General features: G+C 38.2%; 1 protein-coding gene across 1 annotated transcript in view; it reads left to right on the plus strand.

Moving 5' to 3' along the window:
• LOC114648343 (EH domain-containing protein 3) overlaps positions 1-24,064 on the plus strand; it is a 90,995-nt gene that overhangs the window by 44,998 nt on the left and 21,933 nt on the right. The window contains exon 3 of the mRNA XM_028797329.2: positions 5,404-5,501. Coding sequence (XP_028653162.2) covers positions 5,404-5,501 — 98 coding nt within the window. The remainder of the gene's footprint in view (positions 1-5,403; positions 5,502-24,064) is intronic.

The raw sequence follows: 24,064 nt of genomic DNA on the forward strand, positions 1-24,064 counted from the left end.
AGTCACCAGAGACATGAATGTCACTGCCAAGGTAAGTAAACCTCTCAACAAGGTCAACACTCTCTCCGCAAACAGACACACTGCTGATGGCTGTGCCCAAGAGGTCATTAAAGGCCTGGATCTTGGTTTTTATCCAGGACACTCGCAAGCCCAGACACTCAGACTCCTCACTCAGTCTCTCGAGCGCCCCAATCAGAGCCTCCATTGACTCCGTGAAGATCACAGCATCGTCAGCAAATTCAAGATCCGTGAATCTTTATTCACCAACAGATGCCCCACAGCCGCTGGACCCCACGACCTTGCCCAACACCCAGTCCAAACAAGCATTGATCAGAGTAGGAGCAAGAACACACCCCTGACGAACCCCAGAATCAACTGGGGAAAAACACAGAGGTCCTGCCTCCACTCTGCACAGCACTCACAGTACCAGTGTACAGGCCAGCCATGATATCCAGCAACCTCGAGGGGATCCCCCGAACACAGGATGTCCCACAGGGCAGCTTGATCAACTGAGTCGAACGCTTTGCAAAAATCGACAAAGGCTGCAAAGAAACTCTGACGATATTCGTGTTTGCGCTGTATGAGAACCCTCAGTGCCAGGATGCCGTCAATGGTAAACTTCTTAGGTGTAAAACCAGACTGTTCCGGTCGCTGGTAGGTGAGCAAGTGATCACGGATCCTATTGAGGACGACCCTAGCAAGGACCTTACCCAGCACTGAGAGCAGTGTTATCCCCCTGTAGTTGCTGCAATCTAGGCGATCACCCTTCCCTTTCTAGATAGGGACGACAAGCCCCATTTTCCAGTCATTTGGGATGATGCCAGTCTCCCAAGTGGAAGCAAAGATTGCTTTCATTGCCAGGAGGACAGCCTTACCACTAACCTGGAGAAGTTCACCCCAGATACCACAGATCCTTGCAGCCTTTCCCCCCCTCAGCTGGTTCATCACCTGTACAATCTCAGTGAGATTGGGTGGTTCACAGCTAATTGGAGGATCGGCCTCAAGAACCATGGACCCAGAGATATCCAACGTCCTAGCCAGATGTTCAGCTTTGAACAACTGCTCATAGTAGCCAGCCCAGCAGGTCACAACTGCAGTGTCATCCATAGGACTGTTCCATCAGCTGCCCTGACTGCAACTCTCCGAGGAACAGATTCAGATGTGCGTAATGATCTGATTCCTCTGTAAGCATGACGTGGGTCGCTAGACCACAGATGGTGTGTCACTTGTTTACAGATTCCTCTAACAAACGCTTTATCTGCCCTCAGAGCCCTCGCAGCCGTTCTTCTCAGATCTCGGTATAGACCAGAGCTGCCAATGAGCCATGCGCTGCGACTCCTTTCGATGATATCCAGGGTGCCCTGCAAGATGAAACACCTCCTTCTGAGAACACTGGTAACACCAACACAACCCTCAGCAACCTTCAGGGTCTTGTCACGGAAGGTCTCCCACATCACATTAGGATTGGCAGCCATACCCAAATCTGAAAGTTCCTCACACAAACTGCATTCAAACTCATTAGAAACAGCCTGGTCTTGGAGTCTGGCCAAGTCCAGGCTCATTTTTCTAGCAGGTGGCAACCTACTGGACCTAAGCTGGATCCTAAGAGTAGCAACAATAAAGAGAGAATAAAGCTGAATTAAAAAAAAAAAAAAAAAAAGAGCGGTGTAAATTTTGATTACTTGTAAAAGTTAGCATATTACATGACTCAAATCAAATGTATGCTTTTATTATATTATAGTAATAATAATAATAGCAGCTCACTACTCAAAACGTGGAGTGCTGAGACTCGAACCAGCAACCTTTTGGTTATGAGGTAGCAGTTCTGACCTCTGCATCTTTTAAGAATACATATTAGCTTTTTGTCGATTTGACATTTGAGCTTGGGTGTGTAATTTTTTTTTTTTTACTTTGGTTATATTCTTGAATAAAAGTGCACGTTTATTTGATATTTGGACTAAAGTCTTCACACATTATGTACTTCACATCATTATTAGTATAACATGAAAAAAGTTTCTGCTTTAGGTATGTGTTCAGCATTTCTTGCATTTCTCGCATTTCCTTTCATTCTACACTTACCTGGATCTTTGTAGACATGGAACACTTGTGAAATGCGTGTATTCAAAATGATGATCTACTGTAATTATTCACCCTATACAACTCCTGGCACTTCACACTCAGGTAAGGAGTCTTGACTTGAGCTGGGAGAACTTTTTCCCCGAGTTGAGCTTCGTCAAGGTGAGAGGATAGGATAGCAGGCTGTTTGCTGCTTGTGCTGATCAACACATTTACAAAACAAAAGACATTGATGGAGATGTGCAAAGGAATTTAAGGTGGGTTGGGATTTTTTCGTAAGCTTCAGGGATTCTAGTGTTAAACCCCCTAACCCACCACCCTCAAACCCTCCACCCCTTATTTGTGATATATTGCCTAGGATTCCTGTATATCTAATTATTTTCTTCTGATGATGATTTCTGATAGGAGTCGAAAGATTAGGGGTGAAAAACTATTTTGAGGTACGTGATTCATTTTCTCCTTTTGTGGAGTTCCAGCTACAAATATGCAATATGTATCACAGACCTTTGCTTCCGTTTTTTTTTTTTTCACGAATATGGGGTGCAAAACTGGCTGAAGTACAGGTCAGATAGTGACATCACTCAAACATGAAGCAAATTGGGCAGTGACGTAAAATGTGAGGTTGGAATACACAAACAGCACCCATGCATGCAAGATGTTTCCATGGCTGCTACAGGTCTGCTATGTCACCCTGGTCTCACAAAGGATTATGAGGTGCTGGGGTAGAAAGTGTTCATGTATGTCAGCCACAAAAAAAATTTCTAGGAAAATATTCACTGAATAAGGTCACTGGCACACAAACCTTTTTAGCAAAATGCACGGAAGGACTTCTAACTTTCATTAGAAGACAAACTGGGAAACCCTCACCAATAGTAAAAATCCATGCATATTATTTTAAGCATGTGTCATTATTGGACTTTTTGATTCTGGAACACAGAAGAGATAGAAAAAAGCTATAAAACAAGGTACTCCCTGAATAAAATTTCTAAGCATGCTAACAGACAAAAAATGAAGGACTTTCTGCTGTTTTAGAATTGCACTTGAGAAATAAAAAGTCACAATAAACGAACATGATTATTTTTCTGTCTGTCCATGGGGTACGGAGACGAGTATAATCCATCTCCATTTCCAAAAAAGTGTATTTCTTTTCAGTGTTTTGCTTTTTTTATCCCCAAGTCTGTTGAATTGGCTGGATGGAGGAACTTTCGTTCTACAGAATTAGACATCTTTGGCAGCTGCTACATCACCTGTTACTGTATCTTGTGTCCTAGGAGAATGTTACCCAGTTCTTCAAAGGCTGTGCTTCTTTATTTCTCTAGTACTTCCCTGTGCACATCTTTGGTATCCCAGTCCTCTTACAGGTGCTGTCTTCCTACAGCATTGCCTTTCTCTTGAAGTGCCTTGAAGACATGCATTTCACCCATTTTTGTTTTGTTTCTTCTCAATTGGCCTTGCTAGTTTCTTCTCCTGCCCTTTTCTTCCTGGTAACTGGAAACTGCTATTATACATTGTAAGGGCAGTTATGCCCCATGGTATCTCTAATCATGTGAAGATATTTCAGGTTTTGAATTTAAGATCCTTGAAGGGAGGATTTACTCAATGGTGTCCCTTAAATATGTCTTCTTAAGCACACAAGCTTGAAATGAAGATGCAGATTGGAATAAAATGTGTTGCTCTATGTGTGTATGTCCTGGGTTCAAATTTTTTGCCTGTTCATTGTCTTTATTGAGTTTGCACATATTTTCCGTCTACATGCATGTTAGTTAGTGTGCAGAATTATTGCAGAATTTGAAATTGATTGTTGTTGTCCATAATATTTTAAAAATGATTATTAATTGTAATCAAAAACATTAAAAAGAAATGCCTGTTTTTTGCTGCCAACTGCATATGCTGTATTCTGTATACATACAACACAGAAGAACCTCTAATTAGATGTTTTCCCTACAGAGGCACTAAAAATTGCTGATATTAAGAAGTATAACACAAACATTTTGTTACTTTTTTTTCTAAACCAAATTTTACTTCTGAAAACTCACCCATCAAATTTTGCACTCTCCGTTCAAAAATGCTAAATGTGGTGAAATTGTAAAACAAAGTAATGTTAAATTGGGATTCTTAAATGTTAGTAATGTATCATAAGATTAAGAAGTTAATGTAAACACAGCTGATCATTCTGTTGAACTGGCATGTAAAATAATGAAATGTAGCAATATTAATGTGCAAAATCCTCAGGAAGTATTTAAATGGTAAGACATTGTTACATACTGCTGCCCTTGTGTCATAGTGTGCTAGAATACACATATAGCTGTGGCGCCCGGCCGGGACGCCCAGGAAGACAGGAGGAGGGCTCATTCCTCCTCCAGACCGCGAGGGGGCGTCTGCCCTGGTTGTATTGGGGGCCACAGGTACAGGGCTTAGGGGCCCGTGGTCTCTGCCAGGGGGCATCCCCCTGCCTGAAGGACCCTGGACCCCAGTACTTCCGCCACACCAGGAAGTGCTGGGGGGAAGAAGAGAGAGAACACCTGGAGTGCTTCCGGGAGGACAGCCGGCACTTCTGCCACACTGGGGCATGTCCGCGGGATTGCCGGTGCACACCTGGAACACATCCGGGTACGGATAAAAGGGGCCGCCTCCCTTCATTGCAGGCTGGAGTCGGGTGGAAGCAGGACATGGTGCAAGAAAGAGAGAAGGAGGCGGTCTGAAGAGGCAGAGTAGTTGGCCTGGACTTTGGGGAAGATTAGGGTTTGTGGCACAATAACTGTAAATAGTAGTAGTATAAATAAACGTGTGGTGGTGAAATTAACATGTCTGCCTTCCACAAACACTATCCAGTCTAAAAAGGACGTCACTGTCCAGATATTATTCAGCTTCACTGTATGCTCATGTAGTATTTGCACATTATTAGGCAATGACTTCTTGCCTATAATGTACAGTATATCAGCATTGCAACAGCATAGCCACCATGATTTGCGTAGTGTTTATTTTTAGTATAAATGTCATCCAATACACTCCAATTGCACAGCCTATGACCCAAGCACTAGAATCTGGGGTTCCCAAAGATAGCAATGCCATTCACTATGTTTGCCCAGTTATCTGTTAGCTATGCATACTTGCTGCTATTCCTGCAAGGCCCAGGCAATCACTGTGGCTCTCACTCCTTGAGCAGTTGCATCCCCCAATGTATACTTCAAGTTTAGTATACTGTTTTCAAGCATCTGTTTTTCAGCATAAATCCCTCATCGATATAATGAATATCAGTTGTGGTTGCATAGTGTACCATTTGTTTCGTAAGGCATCAATTTTACCGAAATGCATTTTTCTTTATAGGTTTGTTTGTGCCCAACTGCCAAACCCAGTACTTGAAAGCATCAGTGTTATTGATACACCAGGAATTCTTTCTGGGGAAAAACAGAGGATAAGTAGAGGTAAGAAGTTTTTTAATATGTTGAAAATGAAATGTTTGTTATGGTTATCATTCATACATTAATGAATTGTAAAAATAAGTATTAAATGTTCACATTAAAGATTGTTAGCAGGTAGTTTAAAATGATTGTTTAGCTTTGTAAGTTGACATAAGTGGTAACAGTATTTGTAATAAAACAATGCATGCAGAAACGTGTCTTTTATAAATTCTGGTAATTTAGAACATTTGTTTATAACATGTGTACCAAATACATACTGAAGAATGTTTAATTCATTTACTGTACTTTACATATAGCTTGCTTTTCCCTAATACTTTATTTACACTGTGGTCTTTGATACTTGCCATCTACCCTAAAAATAAAATATTCTTGTATAATGCAAATTCACATGCTGAGACTCTACCCAGTGACAGAGTATATGCAACCCTCACACCAACATTTACATGCTATTAATGGAAAAGATTACTGTTTATTTTGTATATTTTGTCCTGTAGAGTAAAACTGTATCCAACAAACGTACAGACAATAAAGAACAACATATACTATATTCCATGGCATGCTTTACTGAAAAGGGGCAGATTCTTTTTTTTCCTGGTTTAAAATACACAATAATTATAATATATTCAGTATATGTGAAACAGGCTTGTACATACTGTATGTCATGTTAAGTAACATTGCCCAAACCATAGCTGTGTCTATAAAATTTGAGGCTTAGACTTGAGACAGTTGAATTAAAAGTTAAAAAAAAAAAAAAGCCATAAGATTAATCTAAAAGGGAGGCTTCTATATATAGTAGCAGTATAGTATATATGTATATTTACTGTATGCTTCTTACACTATATAAATATGCTGTTCTTTCTATCTATACTAATAAAAGGCAAAGCACTCACTCACTCAATCACTCACCACTAATTCTCTAACTTCCCGTGTAGGTGGAAGGCTGAAATTTGGCAGGCTCATTCCTTACAGCTTACTTACAAAAGTTAGGCAGGTTTCATTTCGAAATTCTACACGTAATGGTCATAACTGGAACCTCTTTTTTGTCCATATACTGTAATAGACTGCAGCTCACGTAATCACGTGAACGACTGTGAACGCAGTACGTAGAAAACAAGGAAGAGCCCCAAAGAGCGTTGAAGAAAACAATTCATTACACAATTCAGAAGGCAGCGAAACAATAAGAAGCGAGCTAGTGACGCACACAAGCATATTCATAAGTGCAGCTACTGCGGAAACAAAGCACGGTGTAAACCGTAAGTTTAAATTAAGTTTATAGAAACACTCCCGCTGCCGTTTGCAATACCATATTCGCGACATACAAGTTTAATGAGAAGACACGAGGTATAAACGAGACTTTGGATCACTTTGTAACAGAGTTAAAATTGCTGTAGCGAGAAACTTTTAAGTGCTGGGTCTTAGCTAACATTAAATAAAGCCGTGGACATCGCAAAACATCACACAAGAGAGCGGCTCATGTGAACTGACTGAACGCAGCACGAGTGATCACTTTGATGAATCAAACCTGTTCAAAAAACACATTACACAATTGATTATGTAGGAAAAGAATATGAAGCGACTGACGCATACAGACATATTCATGAGTGCAGGTACTTCGGAAACAAAGCACCGTGTAAACCTAAAGTTTAAATTAAGTTCATACACCTGCAAAAGGTTGCCATTGATTTGAGGCAAGATTGCTTTTCTCCTGTACAACTATACGTTGCATTCTCAACAGTAAGCTTGCACGGCTTGGTCATATTACAACCGGAGTGCTGAACTGACAACGTGGTATACAAAGAGAACTATAACAATCGTAATAAACGAACAGTAAAACAGCGGAGAACCCGTGGATTAAATAAAAAGGCTGCTTCCTTGGTGAAGCAAGGAAAAAGGATGGCCTTATATGGCGTTCATTTATAAAACAGCGGAGAAGCTGTGTAAAGGGAGTTTTTATTCCTCGAATCCCTGTTATACCCTCTAATCTCACATTTCAATTCAAACGCCTCCAGTTTCCAGTAAAGCTCTGCTTCGCAATGACAATTAATAAGTCTCGGGGACAGACCCTACAAAACGTTGGCATTGATTTGAGGCAAGATTGCTTTTCACATGGCCAACTATACGTTGCATGCTCAAGAGTAAGCTCGTCGCACAGCTTGGTCATATTACAACCGGAGGGGCGAACTGACAACGTGGTATACAAAGAGATCCGTAACAAATAATTATTGGTACATTTTCCCTCAGTTTACTATTTAAAATTTTAAAGCAGTACTTCACCGCTGCAAAGCGTGGGTATTTTTCTAGTGTACTATACACTGTGTTGGTCAGCATGTTGAATGACTGAATTTGAAGGTTCCAGGTTGTATTATTTATTTTAAATGTAGTAAGGCAGTTTAGTGACTATTAAATTTAGTCTTCTCATTATCTCTTTGGTGATATTAATTTTTTTTTATCCAAATATATATTTCAGTATAATTAAAGAGTAATTTGCTACAAATCGACACAGCCATCTGTATCACTTTACTGTAACTCCAAGTCTTTCAAACCGTATATTGCACAGTGTGTCATGAATTTATGCTTTAAGTTAAGTGCCCAGCTTGAACCCAGAATATGCCATTCTTACACAGAGAGTGGCCATTACATAGGAGCTCCTATTAGCTGGAAGTTGGCTGTAACTAAGCAGTAACTTATGGAGAATGGCACTATACAGTATGTGGCTGCCATGAAAGGTTGCATATTCAGTCACTGGTGTACAGTACAGAAGTGACCATAGGCAATGTTTCCCCTCATTGTAATTCGTACTATTCTGGCTATGTGCAATTTGATTAGATAATTCTGAAGGGACTATTGTTTCTTTATGTGTAAAACCTGTTCTTATCATCCGACCAAAGAGTGACTGAAGACTAACTGCTGAAGACATTTGATGCCACTTCTTGGCAGTCCAGGCTGGTTGAACCTGGTACTGTTATAGATATGGTCAGCAGTAGTAAGCAGGCAATGACATTAACACATGCTGTGCCCTATCTTTATTTCAGAGTGAAGTGTTACATAGTTATAATAATATTTGGTCACCATACTTTTTGATAACAAGAGGTGTTGATCAATGATGAGCTGACATAGCTCCAGAGACTCCTGCAGACAAAAAAAAAATCACCTTAAGCCATTGTCGCATTGCACATCTTCTAGGTGAAGGAGATGTCAAACTTAATGATTGAACTTGCTGATCTAGTCACCTGAGTGTGTCAATTTACACTACTAGAAATTGCTGGGGATATAAAATTGTGATTACTTTCTTCCACAGTTTCACATTTCCAAAATATTGTGAGCTCACCCCTTTTTCTGACAGTCAGTAATGTTCAAAAGTACAGTGAGTTTAGATGCAGTTTCATCCTTTTTGTTTTTTTTTTTTTTTTGTTTTTCCCCATTCTATCGAGCTGCGTAAACCATGAGATGTGATCAGAGAGATGAACCGCTCTTCTGTTTGTGAGGTCCAAAACACCTGCATTCCTTTTTCCTAATTACTGCATTATATGTGTTGTACTTTAAGGTGAGCGCTTATTGGTTGTCAGCTTTCATACGCTTACAGTGCATCCCTACAACTTAAGACAATATCAGACCTGTTTGATTTTGTAAGGACGAGCTGCTGACTAGTTAGATAGATAGATACTTTATTAATCCCAAGGGGAAATTCACATACTCCAGCAGCACCATACTGATACAAAAAACAATATTAAATTAAAGATTGAGAATAATGCAGGTAAAAACAGACAATAACTTTGTATAATGTTAATGTTTACCCCACCCGGGTGGATTCGTCGCATAGTTTGGGGGAGGAACGATCTTCTCAGTCTGTCAGTGGAGCAGGACAGTGACAGCAGTCTGTCGCTGAAGCTGCTCTTCTGTCTGGAGATGACACTGTTTAGTGGATGCAGTGGATTCTCCATAATTGATAGGAGCCTGCTTAGCGCCCGTCACTCTGCCACAGATGTCAAACTGTCCAGCTCCATGCCAACAATAGAGCCTGCCTTCCTCACCAGTTTGTCCAGGCGTGAGGCGTCTTTCTTCTTAATGCTGCCTCCCCAGCACACCACCGCTTAGAAGAGGGCGCTCGCCACAACCGTCTGATAGAACATCTGCAGCATCTTATTGCAGATGTTGAAGGACGCCAGCCTTCTAAGGAAGTATAACCGCCTCTGTCCTTTCTTACACAGAGCATCAGTATTGGCAGTCCAGTCTAATTTATCATCCAGCTGCACTCCCAAGTATTTATAGTTCTGCACCATCTGCACACAGTCGCCTCTGATGATCACGGGGTCCATGAAGGGTCTGGGCCTCCTAAAATCCACCACCAGCTCCTTGGTTTTGCTGGTGTTCAGGTGTAGGTGGTTTGAGTTTGACTAAGCCTATAGGTGTGTCGCACTATGCCCCCTACTTGATAAGATAATGTTAAGTAAAGTCTGTGACTGAAAATTGCTGGAAAAGTCATTTACTATGATGTGGCCTTTAGTCAGGCAGACTAATGGTTATAATTAAACTTTTCCAGCATTGTACCTATAAGCATGGACTTAATGTCTAATTAAAAAGAACCTCAATCCAATCCTCAAAGTCTATAGTACCTTTTAAAACTAGGTGCATGAATCTTTATATCTCTTTGGAGCAGAAAGCTAAACAATTTTTTTGGAGGAAGAAAGCACTTTTTCGTTGCAACAAGAAGCTACCCTTGTAGAGCCTTGGAGCAGGATGCCCTGAACTAGCTAAAATATCCACTCCTATATGCATTGCCACTAACTGGGTCTTTTCTAGTAGAATAAGCCATAGTTCTATAAGGGAATTTCAGCACCTATGCTGTTGTGCCAGAAGAGTTATTCTTTTCCCAACAAACCACCTGAAAACATAGGTAAGAGTCAAAAAGTAGGAAGAGGAAGAAAGTGGTACATTACAGAGTCTGACAAAAGACCATGTGGCAAAGGAAAAGCGCACTCCACTGCAAGCAAAGTTCATTACTTGAACCTAGAGCCGCAACATGCAGCTCAATTCAGCATTGAATATTATCCTTAAGGCTTAGTATTTTAAACCTTTTTCTGTGCCAAGATAATATAGAAGTCTAATTAGCTAGTAAACAGACAGCTAAATCCAGCTTTCTTACATTTGATTGTTGCAATGTAAATTTCTGTCTCTTGCAAGCTTTTAACTAATTTAGAGGGAAAAAGATTGAGCCACGGTGGCGCAGTGGGTAGCGCTGCTGCCTCGCAGTTGGGAGACCTGGGGACCTGGGTTCGCTTCCTGGGTCCTCCCTGCGTGGAGTTTGCATGTTCTCCCCGTGTCTGCGTGGGTTTCCTCCGGGCGCTCCGGTTTCCTCCCACAGTCCAAAGACATGCGGATTTAGGTGGATTGGCGATTCTAAATTGGCCCTAGTGTGTGCTTGGTGTGTGGGTGTGTTTGTGTGTGTCCTGCGGTGGGTTGGCACCCTGCCCTGGATTGGTTCCTGCCTTGTGCCCTGTGTTGGTTGGGATTGGCTCCAGCAGACCCCCGTGACCCTGTTTTCGGATTCAGCGGGTTGGAAAATGGATGGATGGAAAAGATTGAGCCACAGAATAGCAGTTTAGTCCTCATTCACCCAAGTCTATGTAACAGAGCAAGAGAGTGCTGACTGTCATCTTATGCAAAAAGTCTTGGGCAGAGCAGACTCTTTCTTTTTTTTTCTTTCTTTCTTAGGATACTGTTTCTTTGTATGGGTAGTAATATCCTTTATGTTTTACAACTCTGTTATGGCCAGTGGGATTATTCTATTCTGTGGTTTGCTTGCATCCCTTTTGAGATTCCCGCTGAAAAAGGTATCTCAGTTATGTGAGACACTCTACCTGCTGGAAATATTATATCGATGGAGGGAATAAAGACAAAACAGACTGTCATTATGAACAATTCTGCACATCCTCTCTCTGACGTACTATCGTTAAATACTTTCAGCTAACAGATTACTAAGCCATAGTGTGTCACAAAAATGCTGCTGCAGCACATTCATACCTACAGCAATATGCCTTTATAGTGTTTCACTATGACTGCTCTTTTATCTATAGATAAGTCAGAAGTTTTCTTTCTTTATAAGAATTCTGGTGTGTATTTGAGAAGGGTTGCTGTTTATTGTACTATTTCTTGAGTTTTTCTAAACCGTTAAATGTCTTCCTTGGGATAAATAAAATTCTTTCTTTCTTGTGCTGCATTTGTCTGTCTCATCTCTCTTGCATCCCAACTTTTACCAGTATTTATAATTCTATAATCCCTGTACTTAACAATAAATGATACTGTTATCTTTCTTAAAAAAGTGCACTTCAGTTACCTTGATATACTGTAAGTCTAAAAGCCAAAGACCCTAAGGAGAATAAAGTGAGAGCCCTTACCATATTGTCTAATTATTGCCATTTCCAACTTGTAATGAATTGACTGACCACTTAATTCATCACCTTTCCCACATCTACCCCATAAAGACAATATTCAACAAAGTAAATAAATTTCTAATGAAATAATTTATTGAAGGTCTGAATTTTGCTTTAGGCAGGTATTTGGTTTTAGTTAACTGTTTGATTTGGTGCTTTGGCATATCATTGCACAATGCCTATATCCAAGCTACCTGTGACTTTTTTTGTTTTGTACTTTGACATTATTCACATTTCTGCTGCATGTTATACACTTAATAATGAACGTACTCCATACAGCAAAAAACTGTTTCGTCAGTGCTTCATTTTAACACAGGACATAACCTATAAGGGAATGATGTTTACAAAATATATACAGAATTAAATCAAATAAATATAAACAAATTTTGTAATTCAATATAATAATCAGTAGTTGACAGAAGATCAGACATTGGAAAAAAATTGATTAATATAGTTTTTCATGTGTTTGACTTAAAAAAAAAAATACTTTGCACTTAAAATAAAAATCTAGTTAATATTATTTCCTTAGAGGAGGATGTTTTGATAAACAGTATGGTATTTTAGGAAGCATTGCTAACAAGTGTCCAGTTAATTCTTAGTGGAAGACTTGACTTGCGATTGATTCATAGTCACTATGCTGATTTTTTCAGTTAGTTGCAAAAGCACCTTTTGAGATGCTCCTACACAGTGATGACAGCTATAAGTCAAAGCAGCAGTATATTCCCAAAAAGAAAAATACATTTATTCACATAGTCTGTACTTCTAATTTAGATGTAGTCTGGGTCTAATCACCAGTTGAGGAAATAGAATATATATTATATCTCCGCTGTGTTCATTTTTAATACCTCTGATTGCTGAGAAAACTTTCATCCTTAATGACATTCAGATAATATTTCATAAACTTCAGTTGTCTCCTATTGGAAACTTGCAGTTTACCACAAGTCCAGCTTCTTAGAATGTTGCACCATTTGTAACCTACAGGCTTCATGCAGATTTATTACACACAAAGGTCGAGATGCATTGACATTTTATCTGAACTGCTGCATGCCAAAAGTTTTGAAGTGTCAAATTGAAAACACTGTCTCACCTCAAGTCTAATTCTGTTGATCTCTGCTCTTCAAGTTTTACAGAATCTTGAAAATGTATATCACTGGACCCACCTCTCATATGGGGGATGTCATTTGTTGTAGGTTATTGTCTGGGCTTAAATAAGCAACAGACTGTTCATAAAAGGACTAGTTCAAATCAAAATGCTGTTTAGTTAGCTTATTGATATGCAGAAGAAATTAATAATAGTGTTAAATGTAAAGTAATGTTTAATAAAGTTTCAAGATTTTGTTCTGTATAAAGTATTTGTCTCCTCATAAAATTTCCATGTGTCTGATATAGCAACAGTTAATTTGAAAGAAAAGAAAAAGAAAATGTCCAGCTTTGTGCTTAAAGTGGCTTATCAGAGCACTTATTAGGTTTTTTTCCGTAGTTAATGCTACATTCACCCAAAGTGAACATCTACAAATTCCTTCAAATTACAGTTTAAAAAGTAAAGACAATAGCACATACGCTCTAAGGCAAGTTTGGGTTGCTGTTCTTCAACAACCTTTTTAAAAGCATTTCATCATTTGTACATTCACTTTCTGTAACCGTTTTTTACTATAAAGTGTCCTTCTCTCCAGAGTGTGTGTCCTAGGCAGGAATGCAACCAGGGATAAACTGTACAGTACATGTTAATTTTCTCTATTAAACCATGTCTTGTATTTACTGTACATATGTTGACTATGCTATGTTTTTGCTAATTTTTACTGTGATTTCATTTTTTGGTCAGTATTTTAAGAAGTACCTCATATATTGTAGTACCTATTGATATTTTGATGGTTTATACATAATAGCCAATTTCCTTAATTTCTGAGTATTACCAAAGCAACTTTTTATTGTGTTTCTGTTTGTAAAAGAACTACATATGAACCAATTGCTCACTTACATTATTTGCAGAAATTAAAAAAGGTGTACTTCAGAAACTGTTCATAGACGATGCTTCTATATTAGCAGATTGAGGACCTACAGCCTAATGAAATATGTCAGTGCCTTGTTCAATTAATTTATGGTTCTATAAAAGTAGAATAGAAAGCTGGTCTTATTTACAGTATTCTAAAGAAGGTATTTTTTTCCTAAACTTAACTTTACTTAATTTTCTGAAGATGGAATGAAAACAGGTGGCAACACTATGGTAGGATGCATTAAGAAGTAAAATTAATCATGCAGATTGGGATAAGAGTATAGAAATATTTTTGTGAACATTACTGACTTTCAAAAACACATATTTAATGTGTTATGGAACTGATCTTGTGTTTTATAATAGAAGTTGTATAGCAAAATGATATTTTTATCTAAAAAAAATCTCAAATGATAATTATTTAGTTAATGAATCTTATTTTGTGTAAGTAAAAGCTATATGAATGGAAAAATGTTTGGTTGCCTAGCTTAAAATGTATAACATATCAGTGAATTAATCTCATCGGTTAACTGAAGGAAATGCAATTTCAGTTTATTGTTGATATATAGTTAAGTATAAATTGTGTAGTCCACAAAAGAACTGATTTACTGTACTGAAGGAAATTTTAAACAACAATCAGTTTGTGGATTTTATTGCTCTGTGTTTTTGTGTTTTTTCTTTCCTGCTTAGCTCAAGAAGAGGGTTATAGCTGGCTCAGTAGATGTTCATATGGAGGTATTTAAGAAAAAGAAAAAAAAATGACTGCTGTGGTTTAAAGGCCCTGGCTATATTAATGAATTGAAGCTTGCAGAAAAAAATAACTCTGCTTTTTGCAACTGTCAGTGCTATGTTACAGATAAAGATATTTGTTTCAATGCATATCTGTTCAACTCAATTGCTGCTAACTGCTTATCCTCTATAAACCTGTGGCATCATGCTGTAGTTCAACAATAATCTACATTATGTGCTGACTCCAGCACAGAGCTCCAATTTGATATATTTAAAGCTTCAAATTAGTTTGTTGAGTTTTCTCTGGCTATATGACATGAAGAGAACTTATTGATACATTAGTAGCACATGCTAATTTCCCATGTTGTATCAAAACATTTAATGAACTTATATTATTGGGAATTAAAGTGCAACAGCTGAACATATTATATTGCATTTTATTTGAGGGCCCTTGCAATGCATGTGCTTTCTTCTGTTGCTTTTATATGTAGGTTACTTGTTTCCGGAACATTTGAGCAATTCAGAGTGTTCTTAAACATGATTTATGAATCCTATGACACAACTGTCACTTTAGTGTTAGTTAAATAGTGGCAAAAATACGTCATCACTTCTTTTGCTTAGCTGATTCATTTATAAGATAATTGCTGAATAATACATACAGTATGTTATGCTACAGGCCAAAGTCTTTCTAGGCTGTTGAGTCTAACATAATTAAACTTGATGTACATTTACCTTCTCATTGTGCTTTTTGAAAGAGTTGCAGTGTGCAACTATAGAAATTATATATGATTTTAATACAAATTTTTCTGACAGTTACCTTATTTAAGACAGGAAACTGAATAATATTGGTTTTAAGTTTGCTGTCAATGATGTTATTTTAAAATGTAAGTTGTGAACAAAGTAAGAAGTATTCCAGCAGCTGCACATACTGAAATAACTGTCAATTCCATTAGATTACAGATTAAAATTTGTAAAACTAGGAAAACCTGATTTTACAGAAGTTTTTGAAAACCTAGATACAAAGCCTTAACCACTAAACTACACTGCCAGCCAATAATACTAGAAGTTGGTTTTTTTATTAAAATAAGTAAATAAATAAATAAATAAAACCTGCAAATATTGCATATAGAAAAGAACTTAGCTACATAGTACTTCTGATACACCTGATTACAGCAGCATTACTAACTGATGCCCATTGACTTAAAAAATATTTCCCAGATAAAGGCAGGTAACTCAGCTAGTAGGAGTCTAATATCCAAGATGTGAAACAAAAGTGAAAGAACCATACTCACACTTTACTTCAGTCAGTTTAATAGTGCCAACTATGAGTAGATTAACTGTATAGCTTGTGACCATTATGGGGTGTTACTATAAAGGAACAGGATGATGAAAGTTCTCAAGCTATTTAAGTGAAACTAATAGGCAACTCTGCAATGTTATATAGTAACAAAGTAAAAATATTCCTTTACTACAGTTCAGTATGTTTTGAAAATATTTCTACTTTTACATTACTACATTTTCAGACACAAAAGGCTATGTTTACTCCAATATATTTTGCTAGACACATTTTTTTACTGTAATAATAAACCATTAAAAAAGGGCTACACAGATATTTTCAAATATGGGCAATAGTGACATGCAGCCTTTAGTCTGTTAATTCCACAGCTAATGCTACTGTTTTCAGTTGCTTTCCTCACACCATCTTGCCAAAGAGGGTGGGGCAAATATCTCGGGCATTCACCTGTTGTGGTTCACTCACCTTGTCAAGTATGTTACTTTCATGTCTTCTCACATTATACTAGGCATCATACCTCCAAATTAGATCCTGAACTAGTTGGAAAAGCCCAGGAAAAATCAAAAGGCCATTCCTTTAAATGTGAAACTAGAAGTTATGAAGTCTAGGTAAAGGTTTTTTACTTTACATTATTTAATGAAGGGGAATGACTTACTAGGTTTATTCTAGATGACTAATGATGCTATGAAACTAATTCTGTTGATTTACATATACTTGGGGTTGTTTAAACAAAAGTGGGGGACATTTTTGTGGTCCAGGGAAAGCTTAAAAATGTTTTCTACATTACTCAATTGTAATTAGGTGTTCATTTTTCAAAAATTCACTTTACATAGGGGTTTTCAGGAACACTTCAGCTCCTTCATAAGGTGGAGGAAACCTGTATGCTTCATCCATCCATCCATCCATTTTCCAACCCGCTGAATCTGAACACAGGGTCACGGGGGTCTGCTGGAGCCAATCCCAGCCAACACAGGGCACAAGGCAGGAACCAATCCCGGGTAGGGTGCCAACCCCCCACAGGACACACACAAACACACCCATACACCAAGCACACAATAGGGCCAATTTAGAATCGCCAATCCACCTAACCTACATGTCTTTGGACTGTGGGAGGAAACCCACGCAGACACGGAGAGAACACGCAAACTCCACACAGGGAGTACCCGGGAAGCGAACCCAGGTCCCCAGATCTCCCAACTGCGAGGCAGCAGCGCTATCCACTGCGCCACCGTGCCGCCCGTGTATGCTTCATTAGGGTATAATCATTAAGATGTCTGCTCATGGTGAAAGTCTCTGATTTAGGTTGCAATTACTTGGCTCCTTCTTTAGTGATTGTAATACGACTCGCATGCAAAAAGAAGGTAGCCTGAATTTTTTTAAGCTTGTAAAAACTTTTTGACTATATATTGTAAAAGAAACACAGATATACAAGGAAAAGGTTTGGTGATCCACCCCATATATTGTAAAGGATTTTCTGAAAGTAGTGGTCTTCCCACCGAGTATTCTACAGTGCATCTGGAAAGTATTCACAGCGCATCACTTTTTCCACATTTTGCTTTGTTACAGCCTTATTCCAAAATGGATTAAATTCATTTTTTTCCTTAGAATTCTACACACAACACCCCATAATGACAATGTGAAGCATGGTGGTGGCAGCATCATGCTGTGGGGATGTTTTTCAGTGGCAGGAACTGGGAGACTAGTCAGGATAAAGGGAAAGATAACTGCAGCAATGTACAGAGACATCTTGTATGAAAACCTACTCCAGAGCGCTCTTGACCTCAGACTGGGGCGATGGTTCATCTTTCAGCAGGACAACAACCCTAAGCACACAGCCAAGATATCAAAGGAGTGGGTTCAGGACAACTCTGTGAATGTCCTTGAGTGGCCCAGACTTGAATCCAATTGAACATCTCTGGGGAGATCTTAAAATGGCTGTGCACCGATGCTTCCCATCCAACCTGATGGAGCTTGAGAGGTGCTGCAAAGAGAAACTGGCAAAACTGGCCAAGGATAGGTGTGCCAAGCTTGTGGCATCATATTCAAAAAGACTTGAGGCTGTAATTGCTGCCAAAGGTGCATTGACAAAGTATTGAGCAAAGGCTGTGAATACTTATGTACATGTGATTTCTCAGTTTTTTTATTTTTAATAAATTTGCAAAAACCTCAAGTAAACTTTTTTCATGTTGTCATTATGGGGTGTTGTGTGCAGAATTCTGAGGAAAAAAATGAATTTAATCCATTTTGGAATAAGGCTGTAACATAACAAAATGTGGAAAAAGTGATGCGCTGTGAATACTTTTCGGATGCATTGTATATAGACTGAGTCAAAGCATGACTGCTAGGGAAAGGTAGGTGGCTGTTTTTATAGTTGGTGATGAGGAAGAGGAGGGTCCAAATGGGATCAGGTGGAAATGAGATCAAAAGGGTGTGTGGTTTGGAGGTGGAAACGAAATCTGTTTGGGCTTCAGGAGGTTTTCACATCAGATGATCTGCCGATGAGGGAGAAAAGCCATTAGTGCACTTTATCAGCCCCTGCCCCTGTGTTTCACCTTTAGTTAAGCTCCTTGACTGCCTCCTCTGCGCACGTGTGTGACAATATAAATCCGAGAGAGATGCTACATTTGCATTATTGTTTATCTTGATATCGGATTAAAACCTCTTCATGAGTATTTTTCTTAGTCACTTTCTAGGAAGATATCTCTACATTTACTCATGTTGGGTACTTTATACAGCCCAGCAACTCTGAGTAGTATTTTGAAACAGAAGTATAGACTTTCGGCTTTAATTTAAGGGGTTTCACAAAGGTATTGTGTTAAGCTTTCACAAATTACAGATATTTTTGCACAGAGTCACTCCATTTTCAGAGGCTCAAAAGATATTGGACTTGTATGACTGACAAGCAGGTTCATGGACAGGTGTGGCCTGTTCCCTTGTTATTCCTTGACAAGTTAAGTAGATAAAAGGTCGAGTTAATTCAGAGCACTGAATTAAAGCTGGAAATCTATACTTCTGTCACATCTTGATTGATAATTTTAAATCCATTGTGATAGAGCAAATTAGAAAAATTGCATCAATGCCCAAATACTTATGGACCTAACTGTATCTGTTCTGCATTATATGTAAAACATTTTATACCTGTTCCACTGCTCATCAGCTGTCTTCACACTTAAAAGCTTATCACAGTCACTCTACCTTACACTCTGTCGCATCTGCTCAAAATTTGCCCTACCAAACTTAAACTTAACAGTTTGGGTCTTTTCATCCTAGCTCATCCAAAACACTGAGAGTTGTATTATGTAATGGTCACTTGATCCTAGCAGTTAACTCACCGCTACATTCTCAATTCTACCCAGATTATTACAAAATACTAAATCTAAACAGGCTTCCACCTGTGTTGGTGCTTTAAGAACTGTGCTAAAAACAGTTACTGATTACACCAAAGAATTCTTGCTCTTGCGGTCCGCTGTTTGCAAGATTAACCCAGTTAATATTCACGTAGTTAAAGTCCCCCGTAACTATAATATTCCACTGTAAACTTTCCTTTTTTAATATTACTGAAAAGATGTGCATTAAAGTTACTGTCTGCATTTATGGTTTGTAACACACTCCTAAAATATGGCATCTTTCCTTGTTCCTTTTATAGACTAATCCAGACAGTTCACAACCTGGCCTGCCCAAAACTCCCTGCTCCCATATTTACTAGTTTAAACAATAAAAAAAATTGCATTTCTGTTTATTTAAATTATACAATGGACTACAAAATGTAAAAGTTGCATGCTTTTTATTATATCACATTTGTTATTCTGTTAGTCTGTGGTTAAGTCATTTGATCATGAGATGTGCACAAAAGATATGTGAGCGTTACTTCAAAATCATATGTAGTTGTCTTGTTTTTTGGTGTACTGAAAAACCGGTGATCTAAAGTGGTCTAGTGCACGGTTTAGTGTTTGTTTGCTTTACTATATTTTTACTTAATTTTTCTTCCTCTACAATCAATATTGTATTCAATAAAGGAAGACATACTTAACATATTATACTATGGGTATGAAACAGGAAAAACAGCAGATGCAAATTGAACCTACTATTGAGTTAAACAAATGTGCTACTGCATATGCTATTGGAAAATTCCACAAGGGTAGGTTTCTTTATACCAGTAGTATGTCTTAACAAAGAGGCAGCTTCACTTCCTACTGAATGCATTACTCCCATTGTTAGTAGAAACAGCACTTGTTTAGGTAATGTTGCACAGTTTTAGTAGATACAGTAGTATCCTACCATTTTTTTTTTTTTTTTTGCAAAACAAATCTACTTAGAGTAACCAATCAAACTTCTTGTGGATTTTTATTGGGTGTTGATCAATGTCAGTAAATGTGATGTGGGGCTATTATATTGATGTGTATGCTTGACTTACCAGTTTTGCAAATTAAAAAAAAAAAAAAAAAAGTAAATTGTAAGGACTTTAACATACTAATTTCTCAGGGCAGAACCCTTGTATGAATTTCTTTGGCTTACTTTACTTCAGCTTTGTTTATACGTGCTTCCAACCTGCCAATTTTATAAAGCAAATTCCTGAGATAGCCTCCAACGTGAATTATGTAACATTTTGCTGTAGATGCTCAACAATGTTTTTAAGATGTAAGATTTTAACCACTTAAAAAAGCAGGTCTATATTGTATTTTGGTACTTGGTATATTTGTTGAATTTGTTGATTTTTCAATCATGGGGTACCACTGTGACTGCATGCATTCATTCAAACCAGCTTCATAAATTAATGGTCAGTCTTCATTATAATTTTATTAGCTTGCCTTTTTTTCTTATTTTGCACTCATTGAAATGTACTAAAGTGATATGTACTGTACATATAAAAAAATCAGAAATGTGTATTTTTGCCTTTTATTTTACAAAGTTATTTTTAGTTCATTTTTTTCTGTTAACTTTGATTTTTGTATTGTACTCAAATACTGACAAGTGATGAGCAGTGCAGACCCACATGCAAATGACACTAAATGGTGAAGAGTATTAAGTACTTCATTGTCATGTTCATTTGTGTGCAAATCAGTTACAATTTAGTTGGTTCTTAAGTTCAGTCCAGTGGGCCACCTTAATTTCAGGCATTTATCCTAACCAACATCTGCTTTTAACTGGACCCCTGCCTTCATTAAGAAACCTATTCTTTTCCTGGTTTTTAACCTTTCTTGTTTCAATTCCGAAATTAAAAAATGTATTTTCAAGTTGAATGTGAGTGAATCGGGTTATTGTCATCCTGGAAAATATTTATGCATATCTACCCTTTTACTCACTATTGTGAAACATATACATACAACCTTCCACCCAGAAGCAGGTGTTGTAAAAATATAAACTGTGTCCTGTTTCAGCTGTACTTGATTTAAACTGATTAGTCTCCCTTATCAGCCCACAGTACTTTAAAAGTATTATGTTGAGGAGTAAATTATGTATTTGAGACATGTTAATTTCTGGAAAATGTGTAATTTGTTGTTTCTGTATAGGAAGGAAGGAAGCCTTTATTGTCATCGTACCAGTACAATGAAAATGTAAAATTTTTTTTGAAAGGAAGGAAGCCTTTATATGAATTTATGTATGTACAGCATATGGCCATGAAGGTTATCTTTTTTCTGTAATTACAATCTATTGGTACTAAATTAATAATAATAAAAATAATAAGTTACATTTATTGAGTGCCTTTCACAAACCCAAGGTCGCTTTACATACAGAGTAAAAAAAAAAAAAAATTACACAGATGGCAAAAGTTCATAGAAGAGGAAAGTTTTCAGTTGAGATTTAAAAGTGCAGAAACAGGAGCAATCTCGAAGAGACTGAGAAAGAGAGTTGCAGAATTGAGGGGCTATAGCACTGAAGGACCTGCCTCCTAAGGTGGAGAGTCTGGTGCATTGGACAGTAAGGAGATTACTGCTTGAGGACCTGAGAGAGCGATCAGGAGTGTAAGGAGCTAGTAGCTGAGAGAGGTAGAGGGGGGCAAGGTTATGTAGGGCTTTGAAGGTGAGAAGCAGAATCTTGAATTTAATCCTTGATGGAACCGGTAACCAGTGAAGCTGGGAGAGAACAGGGGAGATGTGAGCAAAACGCTTTGTATGGGTAAGGACTGTAGCTGCGGAATTCTGAATATACTGTAGCATCTGTATAGATTTTGTAGGGAGGCCAATGAAGAGGGAATTACAGTAATCAATACGAGACATTATGAAACAATGAACCAGAGTTTGAGCATCAGACAAGGACAGAAATGGACAGAGGCGGGCAATGTTGCGGAGATGATAGAATAAAATTTTGGAAAGAGACCTAATGTGTAGCTCAAAGTTAAGTGATGAATAAAACAAAACACCAAGATTTCTGACAACAGGAGCAGGTTTGACAAGTGTACCATCAACAGAAATAGAGAAATTGGATGCCTTAGAAAGTTGGCATTTTGGACCTACCAGTAACACTTCAGTTTTATTGGCATTAAGTTTGAGAAAATTATTTTCCATCCATAGCTTAAGATCAGTGATGCAATCAGTGAGTGTGCTGGGAGGTGAATCTGTAGGGGAGTCTGTACTAAGATATAACTGTATATTGTCTGCATTAACAGTGGATGTTAAAGCCATGTCTGCGAATAATCTGACCCAAAGGAAGGATATAAAGTAGAAAAAGTAATGGCCCCAGGACTGAACTCTGAGGGTCACCATGCGACACAGCTGAGGTGGAGGATTTATATAGGCTGAGTGTGACAAACTGTTGCCTATTAGAAAGATATGATGTGAGCCATTGAAGGGCTAAGCCAGAGATGCCTACAGCAGAGAGATGTGACAGGAGGATTTCATGGTTAACAGTATCAAATGCTGCACTTAAGTCAAGAAGGAGGAGAATATTAAGGGAACCGCAATCTGCAGACCGGTGAAGATCATTGACTACATGGAGAAGAGCTGTCTCAGTGCTGTGCTGTGTATGAAAGCCAGACAGAAAAGGCTCATAGTGTATTATCTAGAAGAAAAGCATGGAGTTGTGTAGCAACCACACGTGCCATCACCTTAGCCAAAAAAGGAAGATTAGAGATAGGCCTGTAACTGGAGAGAGAAGAAGGATCCAGGTCAGGTTTTTTAAGGATTGGGGTAACTGCAGCAGTTTTGAGGGCAGTAGGGACATAACCTGAAATGAAACATGCATTTACTAATGAGGCAATAGGAATGCTAATTATGAATGAGCATGTCTTAAGCAGAGAAGTGGGGGCAGTATCAAGCAGACAGGAGGAGGCATTAGACTTATTAATAAGTTCAGAGATGGCAAGAGAGTCAACAGGCGAGAAACAAGCAAGTCTTGATGATGGAGATGGGAGATCAGAATGAGTGAGTGATTGTGGTGTTGAGGGGAAACTGATGGATTTGATCAATTTTGGTATTAAAGAAATGTAAGAAAGCCTGACACTGTTCAGTTGTATTGGGGCATGCTAGAGGACGGGGTTGGAGGAGTTTATTAACAGTACTAAAAAGAGTTCTAGGCCTAGTCTTAGCACCATTTATGAGAGAGGAATAATAGTAGGAGTGAGCAGTGTTAAGAGTATCCCTACGTATATTTAAGTATGTGCTCAGTGTAAAGCTGTGAATGAACTATGAGGCCCGTTTTCTTATAAAGCAGTTCAAGACGCCAGCTAGTGGCTTTCATAGCTCTGAGCTCATCGGTGTACCAGGGACAGGAGCGGGAGGCTGGAACCTGCCTAGTCCTTAAGGGAGCAAAGTTATCTAACAGTTGGGAAATACAGCTGTTATAAAGGGAAACCATGTTTTCAGGATAGGGAAGACTATGCAATTCAGAAAGAGACAAAGACAGAAGGGAAGCAGCAAACAAATCAGAATTAACAGATGTAATGTTGCGATAGGAGACTTTTTCATTAATTAAATTAAACCTAAACTTTAACTTCTACCATGAAACTAGCAAAAACGTAAATCAAGCTAGGCTATCTTAGGTCGCATATCTTCATCAGATCATCACTATTTTAGTTTGTGATACATCTGTGTTTCTAAGAAATTATCTCTCCAGTATTTTGCATTTTCTTAATTTCTTGACTTTGTTTGAGGATACTTCTGCTTATAAAATTGGCTTACATTAC

Source organism: Erpetoichthys calabaricus, chromosome 3 (assembly GCF_900747795.2).
Source record: "Erpetoichthys calabaricus chromosome 3, fErpCal1.3, whole genome shotgun sequence".
NCBI lineage: Eukaryota > Metazoa > Chordata > Cladistia > Polypteriformes > Polypteridae > Erpetoichthys > Erpetoichthys calabaricus.